The sequence below is a fragment of the Equus asinus genome, chromosome 1 (genome assembly GCF_041296235.1).
Source record: "Equus asinus isolate D_3611 breed Donkey chromosome 1, EquAss-T2T_v2, whole genome shotgun sequence".
Lineage (NCBI taxonomy): Eukaryota > Metazoa > Chordata > Mammalia > Perissodactyla > Equidae > Equus > Equus asinus.
In genome coordinates, this window is record NC_091790.1 from 25958182 (window position 1) to 25983096 (window position 24915).

Genomic DNA, 24915 nt, shown 5'->3' on the forward strand with positions numbered 1-24915 from the left:
CACTGAGTATTTCTTCTCAGATCCATCTAACTGCCCCTTGAAATTGAGTTCGATAACCAACATCTTTATTGAGTGCCTCCCAGCTGCCGACACCCCTTTTAAGCCCAGGGTGAGTAGTGAATGTGGAAAGTCCATGTCAGGAGCTCTGCCCCCACCCTGCTCTTCTCACGGCTCCACCAGCCCGCCATCTTGGGTCCTCGCCATCTCCAATAGGCTAGGGCTCCCATGTCTGTCTGTCAGCCTAGGGCACAGTAAGACTTCCACTTCCAAATGCTTGGACTTGGCATTCTTCATGGCCAAAATTGTGCTTACGTGATTTCACATCTCCTGTGGTAGCAGCCTCATTCACCCAACCACATGGGTGGGCAACCTCAGAGTCATCATTTCCCTTCCCACCGCCCCCCACAACAAGTCACCAGGTCCTGCCAAATTTCTGTTTTGTCAAGACACCTCCAGACTTGACCAATGAAGGTGATATCCTTGGGTAACAGCCAAAATTCCAACTTCTAGTCACCAAACTACGAGACAGTACAAGGTATCGTGACATCACATGGAGACCTCTGTTATCTCTGCTTATCCACAGTGTTTACTGTCACGAAAGTCTTGGCCTATTGCCGTCCTGATATCTGCAGATAGTCTTTATCACTGTTGCTACACAGATGGTCATGGGTCTGGAAGTGTCCCGCCTCAGGTAACATGGCTGGATAGAAGATAAACAACTCAGTCTATAATGTTGGAAATAGCGCCCCATAAGGCCTTCTCAAATCTGTATGTGGGTGGCTGCCTGTCATAGTTGGGTTAATCCAACTGGCTGCCCCTGTTACCTATTGGAAAATCTGGACAACTGGAGGGCTCATGGAGATGAGTACCCCTGGCTGACCATAGCAACATCAACAAACAGAATGAGAAAATACATTCAAAAGTTAACCTCAAGCTAACACACACACAAGCTCATAAATATTCACAGTGCAGAGAGACAGGAAGAGTGTATATTTGATCAAAGCTTGCCCTCACTTCTGTCACAGTGAGAAAGATGCAGTGGGCGGTCCTTGTTGACTGGGAAGTGGGAGGAGGTTAAGTCATGAATGAAGTAAGGAGAAGTATCAGAACATCTAGAGAAAAGATGAGTCTGCATTCTTATCTTTTGCTGAGCCACCCGTTGTCTCTTAGTTCTGGGCATCAGGACTGTTTTCCTGGTGACTGGGGCCCGTCGCTGGGTCTAGGTTGTGATGGGCATTCAGGAGAAAGGAAGTTCCCACCTGGCCTCTGTAGCAAATGGTAAGCTGGCCTCTCTGACCACTGAAGCCTCCTGCATGTCCATGGAGGGCCTTTCCTACTTGACATCACAAATTCAGCTTTCATCATATTTTGTCTGTTTCACTGCCTTTTTTTCCTCATTGGTCACCGTTTCTCCAAGCGCGTGTCTCTCAAATCCATCTTGCAAATATATGTCTGAACATATTCTTCTGTTTAAAAGTCATTGGTGGCTCCCAGGTCCTCAAGCATAAATTCCATTTCTTAACTGATACGTAAGTCTCTTATGAATGGCCTCTGTCTGTTCCAGGACTACTGTACCTGCTGTACTTTTGTAGTTTCAGACTATTTCTTAACTCTGTGCCATCGTGTAGACTCCCTGCACGTGTAATTCTCCCATAGCCTTTCTGAGGCCAACTTCTTATTTAAAGGCTCAGCTCAGTGAAATTATTTTATGACGTCTCCACATAGCTGGGACAGCAGTGTGCCCCTGCGCCCCTTGAACATACACGCATCTTGGTTCTTTCCCCATCATGTTGAGATTTTCTGTTTGTGATTTAGCTTTCGTCTCCTCTGAATTATAAGCCTGATGAGGACAGTCACTGTACCTCATTCATTTCCGGAACTGTAGGCCTAGCTGGATCTGTTGTTTTGAGCAGAAGCGGTCACACGAAGGCAGAAATGTGGATATGAGAGAATTCAGATTGGGAAAAACAATGTGTTCAAAGTTTGGAGACTGAAACTGCAAGTTTTGTTTAGGGGAATGTGAATAGTTCTGTCTCCTCGGGACAAAGGGTTTACATGGCTCAGTCGCGGAAAGTGAGTGGAACGCCCTTAACTCAGGAGATTATTTGCGTGGACTGTGACATTTAAGACAGTAGGTAAGCTGTGTTTTCTTATCTAAAACTTATCCACATATCCTTAGCAATTGTGACAGAACCATTAGTGTTGGAATATTAAATCAGTTTATTCTCTTTCCTAATGAGATGTTAATGATTATTTTGAGCCTTCAAGCTACTCTTTATCTGTCTTTCGCCTTCTGTGAATATCCCATGTTCAGTACTCCAAAGTCAAAATTTTAGGAAAAAAAACAATTAGGAATGATTCTTATTATTGAGAACACTTGCTGGATATTCCATTAAGCCTGGATTATCTAGTGCTTTGGAAACATGTTCAGAGTTTAAGAAAGTTATCTTTAGACCGACAATTTGGGATCTTATGACATTTTCCTTCTTTTTACAGCAGTAACATTTCTGTGACACAGCTACAGCGTTCTTCCATTTTGTCTGTGCTAGGTAGAATTTAGTGTTGTCTATTACAGTTACAGCAAAACTATTGTAGTTATATTCAACTCCACCTTTACTAATAATTTAAAATGTATGGCACAGAGGCCAGCTTAAATCTATCCTTTTCTACAGATATATTCAGAATAGAAATGGACTTTGACCACCAAATTCATTTCTAGGCATATCCGTTTGTTTCTCCTTCTCTCTTTCCCTTCACTCTAACTGGAGAAGCTATACTGGTAGATTTTATCATCATCACCACCACGACCATCATCATAATTAGTTCGTCATTTATTGGGTACTCATATACACCAGAAACTTAAGAATTTGGCACGTTAATGCATTTCACTTTTATAGTATCCTATGAGATAAATATTATTATTCATTTCTGTTTCACAAATAAGAGTAGTGAGCATCAAAGAGGTTAAGGAACTTGTCCATTGTCACATAGCTAGTCAGTGGCAGAGTGGGACTAAACGCCAGAATTGCTTGACTCCAAAACTTGGGTTCTTAATTACAATACTATCATGCTTCCTCGTATGTGATTTGATGCAGTAGGGGATTAAATATCACAATAAGTATCATGTGTCTTGTAAAGGCATCGTTGTTGTGAATGCTTGATATAATTAGTTACGTCACTGACTTTTTTCATCGCAAAGCCCCTGAATGATTCAGCCTCGGCCTGTGGCTTCCTGTAGTGGTGATTTACAACCCAACTGGGGCAGGTGTGCTGGGAGGTGAGGCCTGGATTAGTTGGCATGAAGGTATGGAAATCTGAGCTCCAAGGCCCTCCCATAAGAATCTCTTTTATAGAGCTAAGCAGCATAGGGCTTGGGGGAATTAGTCATGATTAATAATAATTTAAAAGCTTGCCGAGGAAAGATGGACCAGGATGCCCTCCTACTTGCACTCTGACCTTCCTGCAGTCCACCTTGTCGCCAGAGCCATGGTTCTGAAACCGGACCTCCTCATGTCACCACCTTACCTAAAATCATCAGTGGCTCCTTATCACCTTTCAGATAGTCCTTCAGTTCTGTCCTAAGACCTTTTCTTTTTTGAACTCCTTTCCTTTAATTCCCACCATTTCTCCATTCAGACAATTTGCTTGAGCGGTACTGAAATTTCGGTAGCTCCCACCAAACGCGTGTGGTCTCACACTGCTCCTGCTTCTCCTCCGGGCCCTTCAGAAATCACGTCCCCACCCTGGAAAGGCCTCCCGTGTTCTTCCATAGTCCTCCACTTATCTCAATCCCAGACGCCGTCCCGCTCTGTTCTATTGTGTGCTTCCATGCTCGTCTCTCCCACTGAACTACCAACTACTTAAAGAATGAACTAACTTGGCTATAGTTGGTACTAAACTACTGATATCCTTACACAAAGGGAAAGACCGCGGACTCGCTATCTGCTAAATAAAGATGCATGTTCTTCCCTGCGTGTTGGGAAAGATACAGCTGTGGCGAGAAAGAAATGCTCCATTCATGAAGGAAGATGCTGAAAATGCTTAGAATCATCAGGGCTGGGAGCTGGGAGGGGCCCTAAAGATCATCCACTCGGGGTGAGTCCCCGAAGAGGTGTTCAGCGCCAGAGTCAAGTTCAGCCTTGTTTCCGTTCTCTAATACCTCGCACATCTCAGCATCTACAAACGGAGCCCACGCAAATGCTTCCACCGAGAGAGAATTATACGCTGCTCACCCTTTGTTGGGTTTTAGGAACATTCCTGGGTATACAATGCTTATCATTTCATGCTTGATTGAGGCAAAGTGGTGTCACCTGTCTTGAATTAATATAAATTTCAAACAATATAACCTGGGATATTAACTATAATACATTCATCAGTTGGGATATTAAAGTATTATATTACTTTATGAGGTTTTACTGTGTTGTTAAGTAATGCAAGATTGGAGCTTTAAAAAGATTTTAAGCTGTTTATCTGGTGGGTGTAGTTGTTTGTATCTCTCTTTATTTTCTTGTGTTTTGGTAGGAGCAGAATGCAGAGAAATATATACCAGATTCTCTTGAAGAAAAGGGGGTCGTTTATTGTTCGTTTGTTCATTCATCCCCTCTACTCTTGTGAAATATTGAAGGAGGCAGGAAAAGTGTCCTAGTTACAACTTTTCATTGTAAAGGTCCTGCACTGAACTTTTTCCACCATGTTTTCTCTAATACTGAAAAGTAATAGAAGAAATCGTGAATCTGAAATAGCCAGCAGAATACGCAGATCCTCTAAAATGGGTTTTAATTTGTCTTAGATCATGGCTACTTTTCAGAATCTGATGAAAATGTGTACTTCTGGAGGACACATCGACGTATCATAGATGGTTGCACTGACTTCATAACTCTGTGGTCCCCGAGCGAACTTACAGAACCCAGGCTATGAAGTCTCCCTATTTGAGAGAGATCTACAAAAAGAAATTTCAACAGCATGCTGCAAAGTTTTTTATACACTATCATTTAATGGTTTCTTTGTGACAGAAGAGGATAAAGCATGTAAATATGTATTACATGTGGATGCTCTTTAGGCGACCTACAGATAGCAGATGTGTGCATGGGTACCAACCAAACACGCTCCAATTTGAAACACATTTATGAGGTGGGAGCACAGGTCACAAGGCATTATGTGTGAAAGCAGAGGCCAGTTATTTCACCTGAGTTATGATCAAAGCAAAGCAAAGCAGATTTCACAGCAGAAGCCAGAGAAAAGACTTCCTTCTCATAACTTTTGCAGTAAATTGGAGAGTTGAGGCTGGAAGGGGCTTGAAAGGTTCAACCACCTTCCCAGGGCTTGAGTCCCCTCCCCTTGTCCCCATCAGTTACTAACCAGCCTCTGCTTGACTGTCTCAACCCACAGCATCTCGTGCATATTCCACGTGGTGAACTCTGAACATTTAGACGGCTCTGCCCCATGTTGAGCTGCAGTCCACCCTTAACATGCCCACCTCTTTGGCTCTGTTGTATTCACGAAAGCTGCTTCAAATGAGGTTGCAGTACTGAAAAGTACTGAAATGACCAATGTCTGTAAGCACTACAGTTTCTCCTTAGAGAAAAATCTTAATGTTTCAACAAATACTTCATTTCAGATAGATATCAAAGACTTATTTAAATTTTATAATTTCAAGGTGGAATTATGTGTTTGAAAGTGCGTTGTAAACTTACAGCGTTCTCCAAATGTAAGGCCTTACTCTTATTAACGTCAGGAAAATAACCAAGTAGAACTAACTCAGTTTGCTGCATTTATCATAGAATAATTTAACTATTTGTAAAACCTTAAGAGTAGATCGTACAGAAAGATTCTGATGATTGAAAACCGAGGGTTCACGTACAGCCTATTTCAGAGTAACAGGAAGCAATTTATTAGTGACATGTCTGATTTTGTAAAGAAATATCCCTTAATAATTTAAAGTTTTTAATGTATTTTGTCAGGCAATAAATTCAGCTTAAAAGTGAGAATTATTAAAAATTAAATGATATTAGGACTTTGTTGACTAATAAGGAAATCACTAAAAAATAATTGGCAAACCCATAAATTGAATGCATTTTAATTATCTCAACCTTTTTTTGTTTGAAAAAAATGACCCATTTTATCTCAATTACAAATAAAAACTTAATATTCTCAACAAAAGAAATTACTGTAAAGTTTTTAAAAGATTCACAGACAGAAGAATAATTCTGAGATACTAGAATCCAAATGATTGACATTTTGGTCCTTTTTTGGGTGGTGATCTGCTAGCTATGCCCCATCTCCCATGAGGACGGAGAAGAGAGGATGGCCCTACAGTTTTTACACCTCAGTGATTTATATTTTCTCTAAAAGTGTTCTTGCCTATAGGGAGAGTTTTTAATATGCCTGAATAACCTTTCTTTTGAGGTCGTGGACCGTTTTCTTCCAGGATACAGAAAAGTAAGTCATTATTCATTAGTCTTGCTGAAATGGACCAGGATGCAGATGCCTTTTTAAGCCCCTTAATTTCCAGTATAATATAAAAATTATGAAAGTTTTTAATTCGTTTAAGAGGAAAAGTCTTTTCTTTAAATATTTTGTTTTCCAGTCCTTTAATTACTTACTAGAAAAACCAAAACTTAGGTATATATTTAAATCGCTGGGATCTTGTGGCAGCAAATACCGTTATTGTAGTTTAAATAGTTCATTGAAGTGGTAGCTTCATTGTTGTAGCTTAAAGAGAAACCAAAACGTTAATTTCAGTAGTCATTTCAAACTCTTGTTTTGTTCCCTCAAAACCTGTCACTTGTGTGCCAAATGCCATTGACTGACTATATTGTTTCGAGTAACTGAAAATGTCGTAAGGTTAGAGCTTTTCCTCCTTATTGGTGGTGTGTGTTTGTGTTTTTTCCGTAGTTGGAAGGGCACAATATCTTCTCCACCCTGAGCTCCAGTGAATATGAACAGGTGCTTGAGATCATCCGCAAAGCCATCATTGCCACAGACCTCGCTTTGTACTTTGGAAATAGGAAACAGTTGGAAGAGATGTACCAGACCGGATCGCTCAACCTTAATAATCAATCACATAGGTAAAAATAATTTTTAAAAGTTTCAAAACCCAGGAAGTGTTATCTGGAATAAATTTATATTTAAAAACAGAAATGTAGTTTGGCATAAATTTATATTTGAGAGAAGAAATGTAGAAAAATGTATGTGTTTTTTTGTTTGTTTTATGTGCACTTTATATGTATTTTGGATATTTTATTGTTTGAAAAAACTGCTGACAGTGTATTGTGAGGATAATTAAAATATGAATTGGAATTTAAACTGATCACACAGGAGTGGGAACTTTTAAAGGGAAGTCATTTTCCAAGAGGCCTCTCCTTGAGTTTATTACAGTCAAAGGTTTGGTCATTGGCTTCACAGACTTAAAAGCAAATGAAAATGGATTCATTTTTCAGGAGTCAAATCCTATTAACCAAGCTCATCCTATTAACCAAGCTCATGTGGTTGAGGTATAAAACTGGAATTCCATTTCATTGATCTGCAAATGTATATTCTAGTTACAAGCATCAGAATGTCGGCGTGCTGTGCGGTCAGCATCATTTGGGGAGTGAGTGGACCATTAAAAGTTTGTTTCATGAACATGGAGTCAGAACAAGGAGAATTAGACTGCTTAGCTGTTCTAACGGCCTCAGTCTAAGTTAGTCTGATCCTTCCTTTCTGAGAAGGCATGTCTTGCAAGTGGCTTCAGAAATGTGTCAGTTGTGTTCCTTGTGAACCCATCCACCCATCTTCTATACTGGGTCTCAGTCCGTTGGCTAAACTGTCTCTCCTCCTTGTCCCAGTTTATAGGTGTTTGCCACCAGCTTTTATTGCTAGGACTTTCCTTTTGCTGTTTCCCTGTCTGACCAAGTCCATCCTAAGTGATGCCGTCTTTATCTTTAGATTTGTGAGCATTCGTTTCCTGGTTCTATGCTAGTCTGGCTGAAGTTGGGTCTGTTCTCTTTGTCCATGATTACCTGTTATGTCATCTTGGAGTACAGACCTCTTTATTATTATGTAATGCTCTTCTTTATCCCTGATAACTTTCCTTGCTCTGAAGTCTGGGCTGTATAAAATTAATATAGCTACTCCCATTTCCTTTAAATTAGTGTCAGCATGGCCTATCTTTCTCCATCAATTTGCTTTTAATCTATGTGTCTTTATATTTAAAGTGGGTGTCTTGTAGACAAGGTAGAGTTGAGTCTTGTTTTTTGATCCACTCTGACAGTCTCTTCATTTTAATTGATGTATTTAGACTATTGATGTTTTAAGTGATTTTTTGTATAGTTGGATTAATGTCTGCCATATTTGTTATTGTTTTCTATTCTTTTGGCCTTGGTCTTTTTTCCTATCTTTGTCCTCCACTCTTTTTTCTGCTTTCTGTGGTTAATTGGCCATTTTATATGATTCCATTTTCTCTCCTTTCTTAGCATATCAGCTATACTATTTTTTTTTTGGTGGTTTCCCTAGACTGAAAGATTTTTTCAGAACTTGAAGCCAATAAGAACATGAAATTTTGCTCACTATCTTTGGTCATAAAGAAAAACCAAAGTAAAACCACAGTGACAGACCACCACACATTCACTACAGTGGCCAAAATTAAAAAGACCAACAAAACCAAGTGTTGGCAAGCATGCAGAGCTACTGAAATACTAGTATTTTGCTGGTTGGAGTATGAAGTATACAACTGCTTTGGAAAATAATTTGCAAGTTTCTTATAAAAATAAATATATGCTTACTCTGTGAGCTAGCCATTTTACTTGTAAGTTACTCGAGAAGTAAAAGTGGTACTATGTTCACACAAAGACTTAGACGCAAATGTTCACAGCAGCATTATTCATCCTATGTTCAGACAGGAAACAATGCAAATGTCTAATACAGGTGAATGGATAGATAGTTTCTGGCATTTATACGATGCAATACTGTACTGTTCAGCAAGAAAAAAAAAATTAGGAACTGCTGATTTGCGTAGCAACTTAGACAAATCACACAGACATTATGTTGAGCAAAATAGTGCATATCATAGGAAAGCGTGTTTACAGAATTCTAGAACAGGCCAAACAAATCAATAGTGTTAGTGATTGTGATCGAATTGAAACTGGCTGTTGTCACTATTGGATGAGGGACATTGATTGGGAAAGGGCAAAAAGCATTTCTGGGTGATGCAAAGGCTCATTATCTTCATGAGTGTGGTAGTCACAGACTATACATTTTCATATTCATTGAACAATACACTTCAAATTGATACATTTCATTCTGTGTAAATTACACCTAAATTAAAATATGAGAAACAAAAATGCATCATCTAGGAATGTGATTGTGTTGAAAAATATAAAACATTTTTGTTTCAAGTGGCTTTTTTTCTTAAATAAGATAGAGTATGTGAATGATAGCAGTATGTCTTTAAAGGAAATAATTTAAAAAATAAATAAAATGGTCCTTAATTCACCAAGTGAGATCAAATCTCAGTTCTTTTAGTAGTTCCCAGAATTCTGTGTGGTCATGAGTAAGCATTTCACACATTTTAGAATTATCAATGAGTGCAGTATCCACATATTTGATGCAGCTTTAGTAGCCTTTCATCGATTTCTCCATGGGGATTCTGGAATGATGTGTGTAAGAAATTGCCTGATTCCAGCCCTGGTGTGTTGTCCTAGGATACTGAAGGCATAGAGTTCACACAGGAAGCTTCTCCCACACGCTTGGAGCTGCCCTCGTGGCTGTTGAAAACCCTTCCTTTCTTCCCCTATCCATTTTCTCGAGTCACTTATTACTCTTGAGTTTATACAGACTTCATTGCCCCAGTGACGAGGATGTGTATTCCCCCAGCTGTCCTTTTCACAGACACAAGTGTTCTCTGAACAATCCACACACGACATCATCTCTATCTTGGCAGCCGTCTCTGCAGCAGGAGCTGCAGTTTGCAGACAGAAATTTTACCACAGAGGTAGAAATAGCTCACTTGGGCACCATACAGAATGGGCAGGTCTCATCTCCAAGTCATGCTCGTTTTTATATCTGACTCTTCCTTCTCTGGCTTGAGCAATTCCTTTTCAAAGAAACAAGAACGAGTGTTGTCTCCCCTGATTCCGCTGGCCTTACGCACTGACATCATCCAAGGGCAGCTGCCTACAGGGCCAGCTGTGCCACAGTCACGACAGCTGGGGGGTCTCTGCATGCTGGTTAAAAAGGGTGCCTCGCCAAAGCTGTTTTCTCTCCATTGGTTGAGGTGTGGTCTTCAGGCTAGAAATATACTTTTATTCTGTTTCTGTTATTTTACTATTTACCTGTGCTTATCAGAGTGATGTCTTTCTTTGATTCTTGTGCTCTTTTGGGACTCACTTCTTTCTGGTGTGGGCGTTTACTTCAGCCCATGAATTTTTTTCTCCTCTTTTATGGAACTATAATTTTTAAAAATGCGTGTTTTCTAGTAGGATTGTAAATAAATTTGGTCTTGTTTGTTTTATACCTTGAGTAAATTAATTTATGTGATATTGTTGCAAAGTATGTAGTTAAATATATGATAATATTTCTCAGGTAACTTTTGGAGATATTAATTGTAATTATCCCTCTGAACAGTAGATAAATGACAGACCGTAGCCTCTCCCTTTATACCTAAAATTAATACTAGAACACAAAAAGATGACATTATTCATCTGAGGAAATCCAAGGCAGCCTTTGGCCGAGAATTGAAGTTACCTAATATCTAGAGCAGTGCATCCTTTATTTAAATTAAGAATCGTTGTATTTCTAAACCAGAAGTAGGTAGAGAAATTAAAGTAGTACTTATAAAAGCATTTTATTTAGTTGCAAGTGCATATGCACTTTAAGCTTAAAATTTTTTGAACTGGTATCTTTTCTTCAATATCAATTATTTTGTGGAAAAATTAATACTTATTGTTAATATTTTCCAGAACAATTCTCAAACTATTGATATTCTCTTTATGTATTTTGTGTTAACATCAGGATAACCCCACTCCTCAGTTGGTCTGGATCAATCTCGACTAACACCTGTTGTCCTAATGTAATTAATTATGTCGCTACTCTTTTTCACTCTCAAAACTATCGGCTTGGACATAAATTGTATGGTATGTGTAATCAGAGGATGGAATGTCATATAGATGAAAGCCATCGCATTCTAGACTGTGGGTCCACCAGTGAGGCCCAGAGTGATGGATATCTGTAATGTGTCTGGCACATAGTAGGTATTCAGTAAGTATGTGTCAAGTAAACAAATAATCCAAAATGGCAAATAGTAAAGAATGTAGCTTTTATTATGTGATCTTATACTTACATTTTTGGTTAACGGCATTTTGTGTTTTGGTAATTTGACAGTATTTTACAAATACTGATGAAGCTGGAAATTTGCCCTCGTTGGTACCCAGTTCCTTCTAGTGTTGTGCAGTATCATCTCATTTATCTAAAATCACAGCATTCTCTTTTTTCACAAGTATTCTCTCCAGCGTGAACAGGTAATCATTTTACATAGAAAATATAGTGCATTCTAAATAAAGGCAGATGGCCTCAGGTACGTTCAGTGTTTTATCATTTATGAAAGCGTTTGGTCTAGGGAAGGTAAATCCTAATGACCAGTGGCTTAAAAATATAGGGTTTTATTTTTTATCACATTATAAAAGATCTGAAGATAGGTACTTGCTATCTTAAGTTCAGCTGCCCAGTGATGCTGAGAGGAAACCAGGCTCTTTCTGTTTTTCTACTGTGAGGAAACCAGGCTCTTTCTGTCTTTGTGCTCCATCATCCTTGGCATATTGGCTGTTATTGGTCTCTTATTCTTGAGTCAGCCGGACTTTACCCATTCATTCTCCCCTCTCATGGCCCTCTCAGTCTTTGTTGCACTTATTCTGGAGCTGAAGGTCACTTACATTCTCTTGATCATTGCTGGAAGTCCTAAGTGTCTCACGATGGCTCCCTACCTGCTGTCCTTATACGAAGGGCAATGGTCCTTACCACCTGCTCTTCCTGTTGACTCTTATACTTTGTGTCAACTTGACGTTGGGGTCACAACTCTGCTTAAAGATACTAGGTAATTTTACTATTTTTTTACTTTGAAAATCAAACAACCAGAGACCAAGTGTATATGAAAGTTGTTGCTGTGTCTTTCCAATGCTGATGAATAATTCACTTTTATATTAGACATACATAGCTTAGTGTTCAGAAATATCTTACATTTGAGAATGAAAAACTTCTTTGAACTTTATAAATAGCAGAGCCTGACAAGTGATTTTAGGGTCCCAGAAAGGAATCATTAGACGAGTTTAAATCTTAACTTATAACAGGGGAGTTGCTAGTGATGGAACAGATGGAGAAATACAGGGAACCACAGAGAGAAACAGGAACGGTAAACTAATTGCTTTCTTCACTGAAATTTCCCTTCAAGCTCTTTCTCTCTCACAATTAAACCACGATTAACCACAACTAGAAGTGAATGTCACTTTTCAAAACCAACTCTGGACTCAAACCAAGGGTAGGCGAAGGGTAGCTTTATTGTTTCTCACTGAAACTGTGATCGTTGTCTCCTTTTGATTAAAAACAGACCAGAGCATCCACAGAAATCAGAACATTATTGTTGAATTACAGCATTATTCTTGAATCACATTTCTATCCTAATGGAGAGGAACATACAGTTTTGCCTGAGGACCGCTTTAGCAAACCAATGTGGTGTAAGCTGTGAAATCAAATTAAATTATCCTTTTAAATATTAAAGGGACAAATATATGAGTTGTTGGTAGGTTTTCTAATTTTTATTTCCATGTATTTCATGTTGAAATTGCCTTCCTCAAGCATGTATTTTAAAAATAAACGAATTTCAGAATTTTATCATCTCTAAAAGCATTAGGAAACATGCAAATGGAAATGTTTATTCTCTGAATCCCAGGGGATATTTGGGCCCTTCAGAGACATCCCTGTGCCCCACTTCTTCCAAAGTCTTTCCTTAATCTAGATTTAAGAGCACATCAAAGAGAGGGTATGATATTAAACACTTGAATAATTCTTTAATCAATTCAGAAATAGAACGAGGAAAGTTGTAACTAGAAAAGCTACTACTGTGTATTTCGAAGAACAAGACATATTTGCATGGAGTGTTTTGTTCTTAGACTGAGACAGTTTCCTCTAGCGTGTTTTGCATGTGACGGCACCCATGAGTCTTTACCTGCTGTAGTAAATGCACAAGGGCCACATTCAGCTAGGTATGTTGTATGTTTCAACTGAAGAACTTGCAATGTAGGGAAACTAAGTTCTAAAGTGAAATTACTGGTGTTCTCACCTGATCTGAACTTATAAAGAGTAGCCTGTAAGGGTTCTCAGCTCTAGGAATAATACAGAGATTTTGTTAGGCAAGTAAATTTTAAGTTAGAATTTGGTTTTTGTTGTTGTTGGATTTTTTTTGGTGAGAAAGATTGGCCCTGAGCTAATATCTGTTGCCAATCTTTCTCTTTTTGCTTGAGGAAGATTGTCGCTAAGCTAACGTCTGTGCCAGTCTTCCTCCACAACATGGCTTGATGAGCAGTGTGTAGGTCCGCACCCAGGATCTGAACCTGTGAACCCCAGGCCACCAAAGCAGAGTGTGCAAACTTAACCACTATGCCACTGGGCCGGCCCCTAGAGTACTTTTTTAATAACAGCAAATCCCTCTGTGATATGCATTTGCTTGATCAACTCCCTATTCACATACAATTTCTTTCTCCCTTCCTTTTTTTTTTTTTGCTTTTGTTTTGTTTTTCTCTCTTATTAGTGGTATTTTTGAAAGCATCAACATGTTTAGGGTTCTATGACATGAAGGGTTGAGAACTTACATTTAAAGTTTGTTTCAGTGCGATCACCACTCTGTCATGCTTATGCTGATATTAAAGAGTTATCACTCATGTCATTGGAGACAGTAAGAGTCTAAAATCTTTGCGTGGTGTTGGTTCTCCAGCTGGCTTGTCATAACTCCTGTAGATGTGAACATATTTCCACTTGGCTCTCCCTCTAACGTCTGGAATCCTCTGCTTTGCATGTCTCCTCTATCATCATCCTAATTCAGGCTGCCATCATCTGTCGTCTGGACCACTGCAGTGTTGTCCTCAATGATTTCTCCACATCCTCCCTTACCCTCCTACAATTCTACAATTCCTTCCCGACTGAGAAGACCAGAGGGATCTCTTGAAAACGTGTATCATGTCACTCCTCTGCTTGTAGTCTCCAGAGTCTTGTCATCAGACTTGGAATAAAAGCTGAACTCCTGGCTTGTCTCCAGATTTAGCGGCACCCCAAGTTCCAGTCATTCCTATGTTTCAGCCAGACTGGCTTTCTTGTTGTTTCTCAGACACTACACTACTGTCCTCTCTACTGGAACGCTCTCACAGATCTTCATGTTTTTGCCTCTTTTGAAATATGTTTTACACAGACTTCTTGCATGAAATGTATTGCTTTATTATTTCTTGCTTCTCTCCGCCAGAATTAGCTCTACATGATCACGATCTATTTTTTTTTTTGGTTGCTCCAACTTGCTTGACTCATAACAGGCATTAAAATCTTTTTGGAATAAATGAAAATAGTCAAACCCCCTAAAACTACTTGCTTAAGAATTGTCTGTAACATAGGCGTTGTGTTGAGCTCTTACTTCATTGTTCTTAGTGACAAGGTTATACAAGGTCATACTAAGAGTATAGTTAGCATGAACTCGATCCCTTTCACACTTGGTTGTTAGAACAAGTTATGAATTAGGGATCTACACCAATTGGGTCCATATTCCATTCATGGAAAGAAATAAAACTATGCCAGTTCAGGTTAATGTTTCTGGACAATCATGACCATCCAACTGATTTGTCACTGAGAGTAAAAAAATAAGTAATTTTATTTGTTAAAGGCATTTAATGCAGAATTTATCTGTTTTATGTACTTTTTTTTGGTTAACAGTAAAATAACTGCTGTTAAATTGTTTTGTCTAAGTAATTTTGGCAGCTAAATCTAAATGACAGCTAGTTCATGATCTTTCCCACCCCAGTAATAGCAATGTTACCTGTGAAATCATTTTCAGTGAAAAATTTAATTCCATGTGTTTTACGGTGTCCCATTCTATGTACATTTTTTTTATTTCATAAATTTATGAGATAGGAAAGCCTTTTTAGGATAAAGCTGATTAGAATATTTAGCCAAGAGAAATAAATGTTGATTTTTTTTTTGGTAAATATAGATTGAATGAGATTGAATTATTTCAATGTCATGATATAATTATTTGTAAACAGAATAATAGTTTTTTCCCTGTTCTATTTCTGTTTAAATGAATTTACTATTGAGCAAACAGGTAATATACTCATTCATTTAGAAGCCCAAATCTAGAAATAAATATTCTTCCTTTAAACCATGAAGTGCTTGGGAAATCACCTCGTCAAAAAAATAGAGATCCCTGATCATTTTAAGGGATGTGGATCTTCACGTGGCATCTGTTTGGGTCATAGGAAGGGTACACATGAGTCTCATCGATGTTTATAAAGTTATCTCGTCTTTTCTGTTGGAGACATGATACCTTTGACGTGTCCGTATGAAAAGTAAGACTGTAGAAGAGATCATTTAATTAGGCAAATGGGCTAAAGGAATCGGGCTGATTGGAAATAAAAGATCCTTGCAACTGATTGGCGTCAAAGACACGGGTAGTAGGAAAAGCAGCATCTCCTGGGTATCCTGGAATCGTCCCTTTAGGGAGCACAGCTAAACCAGACACTCTGCCAGTGTGACAGACAGATGCTCTTAATATGCTGTCTGCCCTGGTCCGGACAGGCTCAGGACCCGTGCAGGGTGATGCTCACAGGTGGGGAGTGTCTGTGGACCAACAAAGAGTGAGGCAGTGGTTAGCAGCAGTGGGTTTCGAAGAATCATTAGAATTTAGATATGAGCTGGAAACAACATCGTCTCACTTTTTCCAGTTTTGTATCTTTCTTCATTACTTGTCTTTTAAAGTTACATAATTTGCCTCATAAAAATTAAAGTCAGCATGTTAAAATTCCTTAATTACTAGTGTGTAGTGTTGCCATTCAGTGTAGCCTTCATTTAGGGGAACCACCTGTCAGTGGAGCAAATCCACTAAAACTATAGGGGGTATGTCTCTGAATTCTTTAAGCAATTTTTATTTTTCTTCAAGCGGAAAGATTAAACCAAACAGTACTTTTTTTTTAAAAGTCAGACGTGGAACACACAGTTGTGAATGCAAAGCAACTGAAAAAGAAAACTCATTTCACTTGGGAGGTTAGAGTTTGCAAAGTTTTCGGAAACTGTTCCCATCACATCCATTCTCTGCTCGTGGGGACACAGGAGGGAATGCTGGAGACCTGCATCCTGTCTTGAGCTACTTCCACCTTGGACAAGTCATTTCATTTCTTGGTACCTCAGATTTTCCTTATGTAAATATAAAATGAAAGGATTGGGATAAATATTTTGTTTCCACTCTAAATTTCCAAAATTGCATGAAAATGAAAATCTGGTCCATGCCTGTAAAAGGGTGCCAGTGGATTAAGATGGTAACAGAGCTGTGCCCACGTTATATTTGATTTCAGCAGTAATACCAAGGCAACAGGCACATATGATATCCTCTTCATGGGACCAGTGACACAAGTGACCGATGTTCTTAGAATTAAAGCAACACTGTTCTCTAATTCTGCCTTTCTTTCCTGCCTGTCAGTGGTATCTACTGTGTAACTCACTCTTTCCCCCATCATGAAGTAACGCCAACCTCAGTCTCATTCCTGAAACTACAGGAGTCTTTCCAGTTCTCAGTACAAATGTACAAATGCTGCACTGACCACTTTTGTATTATTGCGTTCTAGAGACCGTGTCATTGGTTTGATGATGACTGCCTGCGATCTTTGTTCTGTGACGAAACTGTGGCCAGTTACAAAATTGACAGCAAATGATATATATGCTGAGTTCTGGGCTGAGGTATGTCCTTGCGTTTTATATGAACAGAGATAATATCAAGAAATGGAAGCAAATCAGAGGAGAAGTTTCGTAAATGGATAATTTAGTAACAAGGTCTTAATTGTGCATGTTGCTAGTTATTTCAAAAAACTCTGGCCAATCACACACGATGAGGAATTCAGCTATTACACATACAGAGTGAGAACAGTCATTCTGTGACATCTGACTTGAATATGTGTGTAAGTTCTCTGATCTCAACTGAAAGAATTCAGGAACTTATTCACTGAACAATGGTGCAACAGTTTCCCTTATTTAATAGCCAATCTTTGGTTCATTCATTCAAAAAACATTACTGGTCATCTGTTTTAAGATAGGCACTGGAAAAAGTGTTAAGAAAGACTCAGAGTATCATGAGCTATATATGCCTGCAGTTAGAAATTCGAGACAATAATCATTTTGTACCACAGACATATAAGATTATATAAATATACCAAATACTCTATTTAACTGCAAATTATGGGTTCTGTAGAATATGTGGGATATTAATTCATGATACTCCTGATGTGTGAAACAAACACGTAAATTACACTTTGGTTAACACCTTTTCTTGCCTGAATTATCTAAATTATCAGAAATGTGCATTTAACCCCTCAATTTTCTTTCTGAGTTGTCCATGAGTAAGCAGAATATAATTATCTTGTTTAGATGAATCCACAAATACCTATAGGTCCACACATATTCCAAGATTACATTGTGGGGGAAAAAAACCCTACAAAACCTTTGGGTACCTCATTTGGTTTGAAGAAATACAGGTAAGTTTGGAAGCCAAAGAGTTGGGTAGTTGATGATCAAACCATATATCTCACTCAGATAGAAGAATGTCGTTAAAAAGTCAAAACCGGCCAGTCATCCAGTTAAAAGGAAAGGCGAAATGGTTTATAATGTTGAATTGTTTCATAATGATGAAGCCAGAGAATTTGTGTCAAGTGGGAACCACAGGCCTTGAGTTCCTTCTACTCATGGTGTTACTTCTCCAGAACACCTTATATGTTATGTGTGCATACTCCTGTATCATTTTTAAAAATTTGTTGTGTGTGTGTATGTGTCAGAACCTAGTTACTATCAGACTCAACGTGGAAGGTTGTTTTCAATGTACATGTCTGAACTGTAATATTTGACTTTATCATCACAGTCAACTTAATTGGCACGTGTGTCTAAAGGTAATCATCTGGAGTACATTCTCTGATTATCGCTGTTAAAAAGACTGGTCTGAAGCTAGCTTATTGTTTTGCAAATTATTTTATTTAACTATGACGTATTTCATACTTTAACAACTGTATTTGTATTCTAAAATATGAATCAAAATGTGAGAGGTATGTAGCACAGATTTTTTTTCCTTTTCTGTTCCTCTTTGGTTAAACAGTCCGCAAAGATTGATTAAGCTCCCAGCATATTCGTAGGTGCCCTCTTCCAGGACCTCATTGTTCTTGGGAGGAAATAGGAATAAAATCACCAGGTCCTGCCAGTTGATCTCCTAGATATCTTAAAGTCCGGTCTACCCTCCCATCCCCACCGTCTCTCCCTACTTCAGACTTCCGTCAGATCCTTCCTGGATTACTGTAACATTCTAATCCGGTTCCTTGCTTGTATCTTTTAGACTTAGTGTAACAGTAAGTAAGAGTGTGGTCTTTGGTGTCATGTGGTTTGAGATTAAAATCCCGCATTGTCACTTAGGATGAAACCTCAGCTAGGGTTCTGACTAACCACTGTGCCTCGGCTGCCATATTTTCGAGATGAGGATGACTTTTCTGATTCTGTCAGTAGCCTGCTTCCAACCCTTTGTCTCTCCCTGCTGTTGAGATAAACACAAAAATTGTGAACTTGATCTGCAGAGCCCAGTGTCTCTCCAGGCTGTCCCAGCCCCTCGCGATTCCTTTATTCACATCTCCAGGTTGTCATCTAGCTCTCTGCCTGTCCCCTGACTTTTCATCTGCCTAGAGCACTCCCCCCTCACGCCTCTGCAGCCCCTTCCTCTCCAAGCCTCAGACTAGGTCCCTTCTCCATGGTACACATTCCACAGGACTCAGTTGTTCTCCTTTTTAGCATTTATCCTTATTTGTTGAGTGCCTATTCAAATCATTGTTTATTTAAAATCTTTTTGCTTGTTGGACTTGTGAAATCCCGGAAAGCAAAGGGCCTAGTTAGTTTCATTCACTTAGAATAGAAAAGAAAAAAATTGGAGAGCCACTGATTTTAGTACTTAAAGTGATAACACTAGGCAAAAGCTGTGCTTGCTGTGTCTTTACGTTGTTGGGACAAATCCCTGTGTCCTGTACATTAGCAGTTGGTTTCTAGACCCCACCTTAGCAAATCTAAGATGTTGTTAGTTGTGTACTTCTGATTGCTGAAAACAAGCATAATTAAAATAATTAACATAAAAAATAATAAGGAAATGTGAGGGAGGAATGGGGTATTAGGAAAAAAATTAGGGAATGTTAAGGAAGATTTTAATTTTTAACAAATAAATAAAAAGGGTAGGATAAGTTTTACAATCTATGAAATGGGGATGATAATATCTAACTCATAGTATGTCATGAAGATTAAATGAGATAACATTTACAAGTTATTTGGCCCAGAGCCTGCACCATAGGATGTCTTCAGTAAACAGCTATAGTTAGGACTTTTATGATAATGGATAGCCAGTCATACTGCATCTTTACTAACCCATCTTAGCAGACTATTGTTTCTTCTCGATCTGTCAATATGTCTTGCTAAACCTTGCTTCACCTGGTTCAGTGTACATGAAAAATCATTTGAAAAAGATGAGAAAAAGGCCTTTAGATTCTTCCATGTTTTTTTATTCCGCCTCAGTCTTTACTATATCTCCTCTTATTATAACTTGTACTGACTTCTGCAAAATTAAACCAGAAAAGCCGTCTGGGTTTCTGGTAATTCAGTACAGGAGAACATCAGGATAAAAACCAAACAGTGATACTTCACATTTTTCATTATTATGACATTGGTTTGAGCCAATAACCGGAAACATTGTTCATTTTGGTGAAATTAATGAATAAGGGGAACGACTCTTTAATAGCAAAATTTAATAACTCTTTATAAGTTGAGAAAGCATGATTTTTCCCCTGTTTATCTTAGGGTGATGAAATGAAGAAGTTGGGAATACAGCCTATTCCTATGATGGACAGAGACAAGAAGGACGAAGTCCCACAGGGCCAGGTATGAATTATGTTGTAAAGTCAAGTAATTTAGAATGGTGATAAAATCGTAAATGAATAAAAAGCGTATACCATCTTACAGCAGCCAGAACTACTTGAAATCTTCTCCGTTTAGAGTTTGGGGATAGGAAGACCAATATCAGGAAATCCTAGTTGGATGTAAAGAATTCCCAAATACCCTCGTCATCGCTTCTTTCTACAGATCTAATTGCAGTAAACAAGCTTCCTTTTTGACTTGAAATAGAGAGGATGTATGAATTTGAATTCTTAATATTTTTAACAAGCAGAAAATATTTTGTCATTGAATGTACAAAGTTATTTTTTGGAAAGTAACATCAAAGAGTTTGATTAAGTCAACTTTTCCTAAAAAATAATGCAAAGTATTTTAGTACGTCTTGAGTTTTGTTTTAACATCAGTTGGCATAATTATTCTCTTTCCAGGTCTTCCTCCATAATTTATGTTAATTTTTGACATTTTGAGAGCTCTTGTGCCTTGTTAGTTTTGCATGTGTGCATGTGTCGTGTGATGTATTTGTCAGATTATGGTGTTTTTAAACTACTCCTCTTCTCATGTCAAATAAGGAAGTGAGTTTTGGACAAATATTTATAATATAGAATTCAGTTTAGAAAACATTTTAGAAAATTCAAAGGATGATGGTTTTGGGTAAGTTCTCAACTTTTCCTACTTTATTTCAAGTACATTTGTTAACTCTTAATACAAAAGTTTAGGCAAGTCCGCAGCTCGTAGGGACATCAGCACAGCAAGAGGCTCCATGTTTTTTTCCTCCTCATTGACTTCAGTAAGCAGTTTACTCATGTCCTTACCCAGTTTTTCTGATGGATGCTCATTGTTCCTTCCTCGTTGAAAGTGCACCTGACATGCCTGTCATGCATGTTGCATGTGTACTTTGCAGCTTAATTTCTTTTTCACGTTGTTGATGAGACTTCACAATATATGTACTCACAGCAATCAGTCTTTTCCCGTCCAGTGTCTGCTTTTCATGTCACAATATAGAATTCCTGTCCCACCCTGAGATTATTTAAATATTTACCTATTTTCTTTAGCTACTTTTTTCACTTCATCACTTTATATTTGATTTGTTAATTCTTTTGGAGTTTATTTTGTTATGTGGCTTAAGATAGGGGTCTAACAATGTTTTTCTTTCCTGCTAGTTAAGCTGTCATCCCAACAGAATGCATAGGATAGCTGAAAATGTCATCAAAGAATGGGCTCTGTCCTAGTGTTATTTATTTATGAGAGTAGTTTGTTTTTTGACAAAATTCCAGATCCATTTACAGTATGAGTTTTAAATAAAATATTTCTGCGATCAGCTAATAGTTTACCAACTATATTGCTTCTGAATTGTGATTACTCTGACATTATTCTTTTGCATTAATAATAAAATACTCTACTTTCCTATAATAAATTTCTTTCTCGAGATCTTCTCCTCCATGATACCTGCTAAATATTAAAATAAGAGAGTCTCTGTGCACTATAAAGTTAAAGATGGAAACACATAGATATTGGACTAGTGAGGTTGCTGTGATGATAGACTTTTCAACAGCAGGAAACAGAAAGGAACCAAGTAGATTTGATTCTACCGTATCCTTTGCTGCATCTCACTGAAGTTGAGTTTTTTAAAGAAATTGATAAGCCATGGTTTGGGGGTCACCTCATCCAAGGAGCCGATTTTATCTCCTACCTGGTGTCAACCACATGGGCAGTTATGTGAATCTAGACAAGCTGTGGTCTCTGGCCAATAGTGTAGCAGATCTTTTACATCTGGCCTTCAGTAGGCCAGTCTGAACTAGCATCATTTATTTTCACAGTGGCCCAGAATTCCTAATAAAATGTTCTAGAATATATATTTTTAAAGTACCACAGATGAACTGAAATCCGACTTACTGACAGAACTGTATCCTGAGAGAACTCTGATAAAGTCAATGAGACGTGTTATGGGTCAAATAAAGGGAGGAGGGAGATGAGGAAAATTTCAAGAGACCAAAAAAGATACCAAAATCCAAGAGTAACAAACAGATAAAACAGCGTGCACTGATTCCCAAATATTAAGTTGGAGAAGAGTCAGCCATTTAGAATAGCTGGTTGACTTTGGAATGTCTACGGTAGAATACTAATCTGACCAGAGATAAAAACAGGACTTGAATTATAACTTGACTGGTCTATAAATAGAATCTCATTGACTGCTGTACTTGGGTTTTAGATTAAGTTCTTTTTATGTTTTCAATTTTTATGTGTTTTATTTTGAAAATGTATTTTAATGGATTTTTAACTGTCCTCTCCAGTAGTGTTCGTTGAGCACAAATGTCACGTAGCAAAACTAGAACGTTTAATTTTATAGTTAGGTGGGAGAAATAGAAAATTCACTTGGAAATATTGTGCTGCTGGAATCGCTAACGTGCAGTTGTGTTTCTTGTCGATGGTTTTTGTGCTGAGGCAGCTTGGATTCTATAACGCGGTAGCAATTCCCTGCTATACCACCCTTACCCAGATCTTCCCTCCCACGGAGCCCCTCCTCAAAGCGTGCAGGTATGTACATAGTTCAAGCTGTGATGTTGTTTTAAAAAAATGACTAAGACTCCATGTAGGATTTTACACTCCGTCAGAGTGTGCGTGTGTCTTATTTATAGTTAACAATAAATATAATTTGATGGGCTGTGTGTTTGCCTAGGTAACAATTGTATGTCAAGAGTATTTATTCTGGGGCTCGCCTTGTAGCGTAGTGGTTAAGTTCATGTGCTCTGCTTCGGCAGCCCAGGGTTTGCAGGTTCGGATTCCAGGCAAGGACCTACATCAAAGCATGCTGTGGTGGTGTCCCACATACAAAAAGAGAAAGACTGACACTGATGTTAGCTCAGGGCCAATCTTCCTCACACACACACGAGTATTCATAAAGTTATACATTCACAAAAATGGAACGGAGTTTTTTTGTTTGCTTTTATGACGTAGAGAGCCCTGCCCAATGCTGTTCCTAAAAAGATGAGACAGTAATGTCTGTTCAGGTCTGCTGCTTTGGAAAGAGGCTCAGCTTAAATCACACAGTTTATTGTTTAAATGGAAGAGAGGGAACCTTGAATGGGACCTCTCTCTTTACGTTTTATTTTCTTCCCAAAAGAAATGTAAGCTGTCTGTTATCTGTCCTAGCTTCAGGTTTCTTCCTGTCCTTTCATCATCTTTTTTGAGGGCTGAGCTCAGCTAAGAACATTGGAATTTTTTTTAAGATCTTCATTTTACTTTGAAAAGAAGTCCCCCCCCCCCCGGGGAAAGCGAAGGGTGATGGGCAGAGAAGCTGTGTGAGTTCTGCAGGTGAATTGGTGTCAAGAAGATTTTTCTAACTACTCTGCCAGAACCACACTTGTTGGGTGGAGTGTGCATGAGGGCGGGTGGGGGATGGGAAGGAGAGACACAGGATGGGAGGGACAGGGGACAGACATTTGACTTAATAATTTTAAACAAAACCAAAAGCCTTTAGTGTACTCCCATCCTCTGCTGTTGAAATGTATCTTATGAACTAAATTTTTAAGGAAAACAAACAAAACCAACAAGCAAGAAAATTTAAAAAATGATTTTTTTATTTTTTATTTTTTGTTTAAGTGATGGCTTCTCTTTCCCCTCTGCCCCCTGGGAGATGAACATAGCATCCCACCTTATTTTGTCAAGCCATCACGGACCTTAATCAGTGATTAGTTTATTAAAATACCATCTTATTACACAAGGGCTGAGCCATGTGGACAATATGGAGTGTGAACTAGGACTCATTTTTAATGGAATCAGGTTGAAAAAGTGAATGCCCCACCAAATTGAAATCCACACAGTATGTTGGGGGAAAAAAATATCCTAGGCAATAGTCAGAAGTCCTTTGCTATCCAAAAATTCTGCTCATTTTATGCTGAATATTTAGAATCAGCAGAAGGAATGCTTGCCGTGATTGTCAAGCACTGGGATAGGTACTCAGTTGTCTTATCACCTTTGCCACATCCTTGCTTCAGTGTACTTGGCTGAACCACGTAATCTCTTAAAGACCTTTTTAATCTTAAAAAAATTCATCGTGTGTCACTGGTGTCCAAGGAAACATAGCAAAGTTAGTGATGTCCTTTTTCCAATATGTCAAAATATCTCTACGTTCTGGGAGAATGATGCCTGGTGATATGGTACAAGAGTTAAAAGTATTACATTTTTCAGGTTATAGTTTGGGGATTTCTTTTGTCCAGAGGTGTCTTAGCTTGTGTATGCTTTGTACGAATTTTGTGTTTGCCAATGCCAAGGTTGCTTTCTGATTCTGACTCTGTATATGGAAGCAAAGTGCAGGGTGGGAAATGGTGCGATCTCTGCCTGCTTAGCCATAGAAGGCAAGATGGTGGTCATACAGTGGTAGTTATCACACTGTTAAAGAAGATGAAGATGCGTGCAGCATTTGAACTGCAGATACTGAGAGGGTGGGAGAGAAACGAGGCTGCATTTGAGACTGGAGGTCACCAGAACACAAACACGGTTTCACCGTCACGAGGAAATTTCAAATGTTTGTACCAGGTGTGACTTACGGTGACTTTTTATTTATGACATAGTGTCCAAAATCGGGCTGCTCCCCAGTTTCAAGTGTGATGTGACAGGGACTGCAGCCTCCAAGGACATGCACTGTTTCCACCCCGCAGAGTCTGAAGCCCCTGGCTGTTCCTGTGGTCCTGAACATTCTTGCTGCTCGGGCATCCTCCCCATCCATCTATC

General features: G+C 38.6%; 1 protein-coding gene across 7 annotated transcripts in view; it reads left to right on the forward strand.

The window, feature by feature from the left end:
• PDE10A (phosphodiesterase 10A) overlaps positions 1-24915 on the forward strand; it is a 547546-nt gene that overhangs the window by 516475 nt on the left and 6156 nt on the right. For all 7 annotated transcript variants that reach the window (XM_070518672.1, XM_070518620.1, XM_070518469.1 and 4 more), the window contains 4 exons: positions 6895-7067; positions 16848-16959; positions 20092-20172; positions 22631-22719. In XM_070518672.1, the coding sequence (XP_070374773.1) occupies positions 6895-7067; positions 16848-16959; positions 20092-20172; positions 22631-22719 (455 nt within the window). The remainder of the gene's footprint in view (positions 1-6894; positions 7068-16847; positions 16960-20091; positions 20173-22630; positions 22720-24915) is intronic.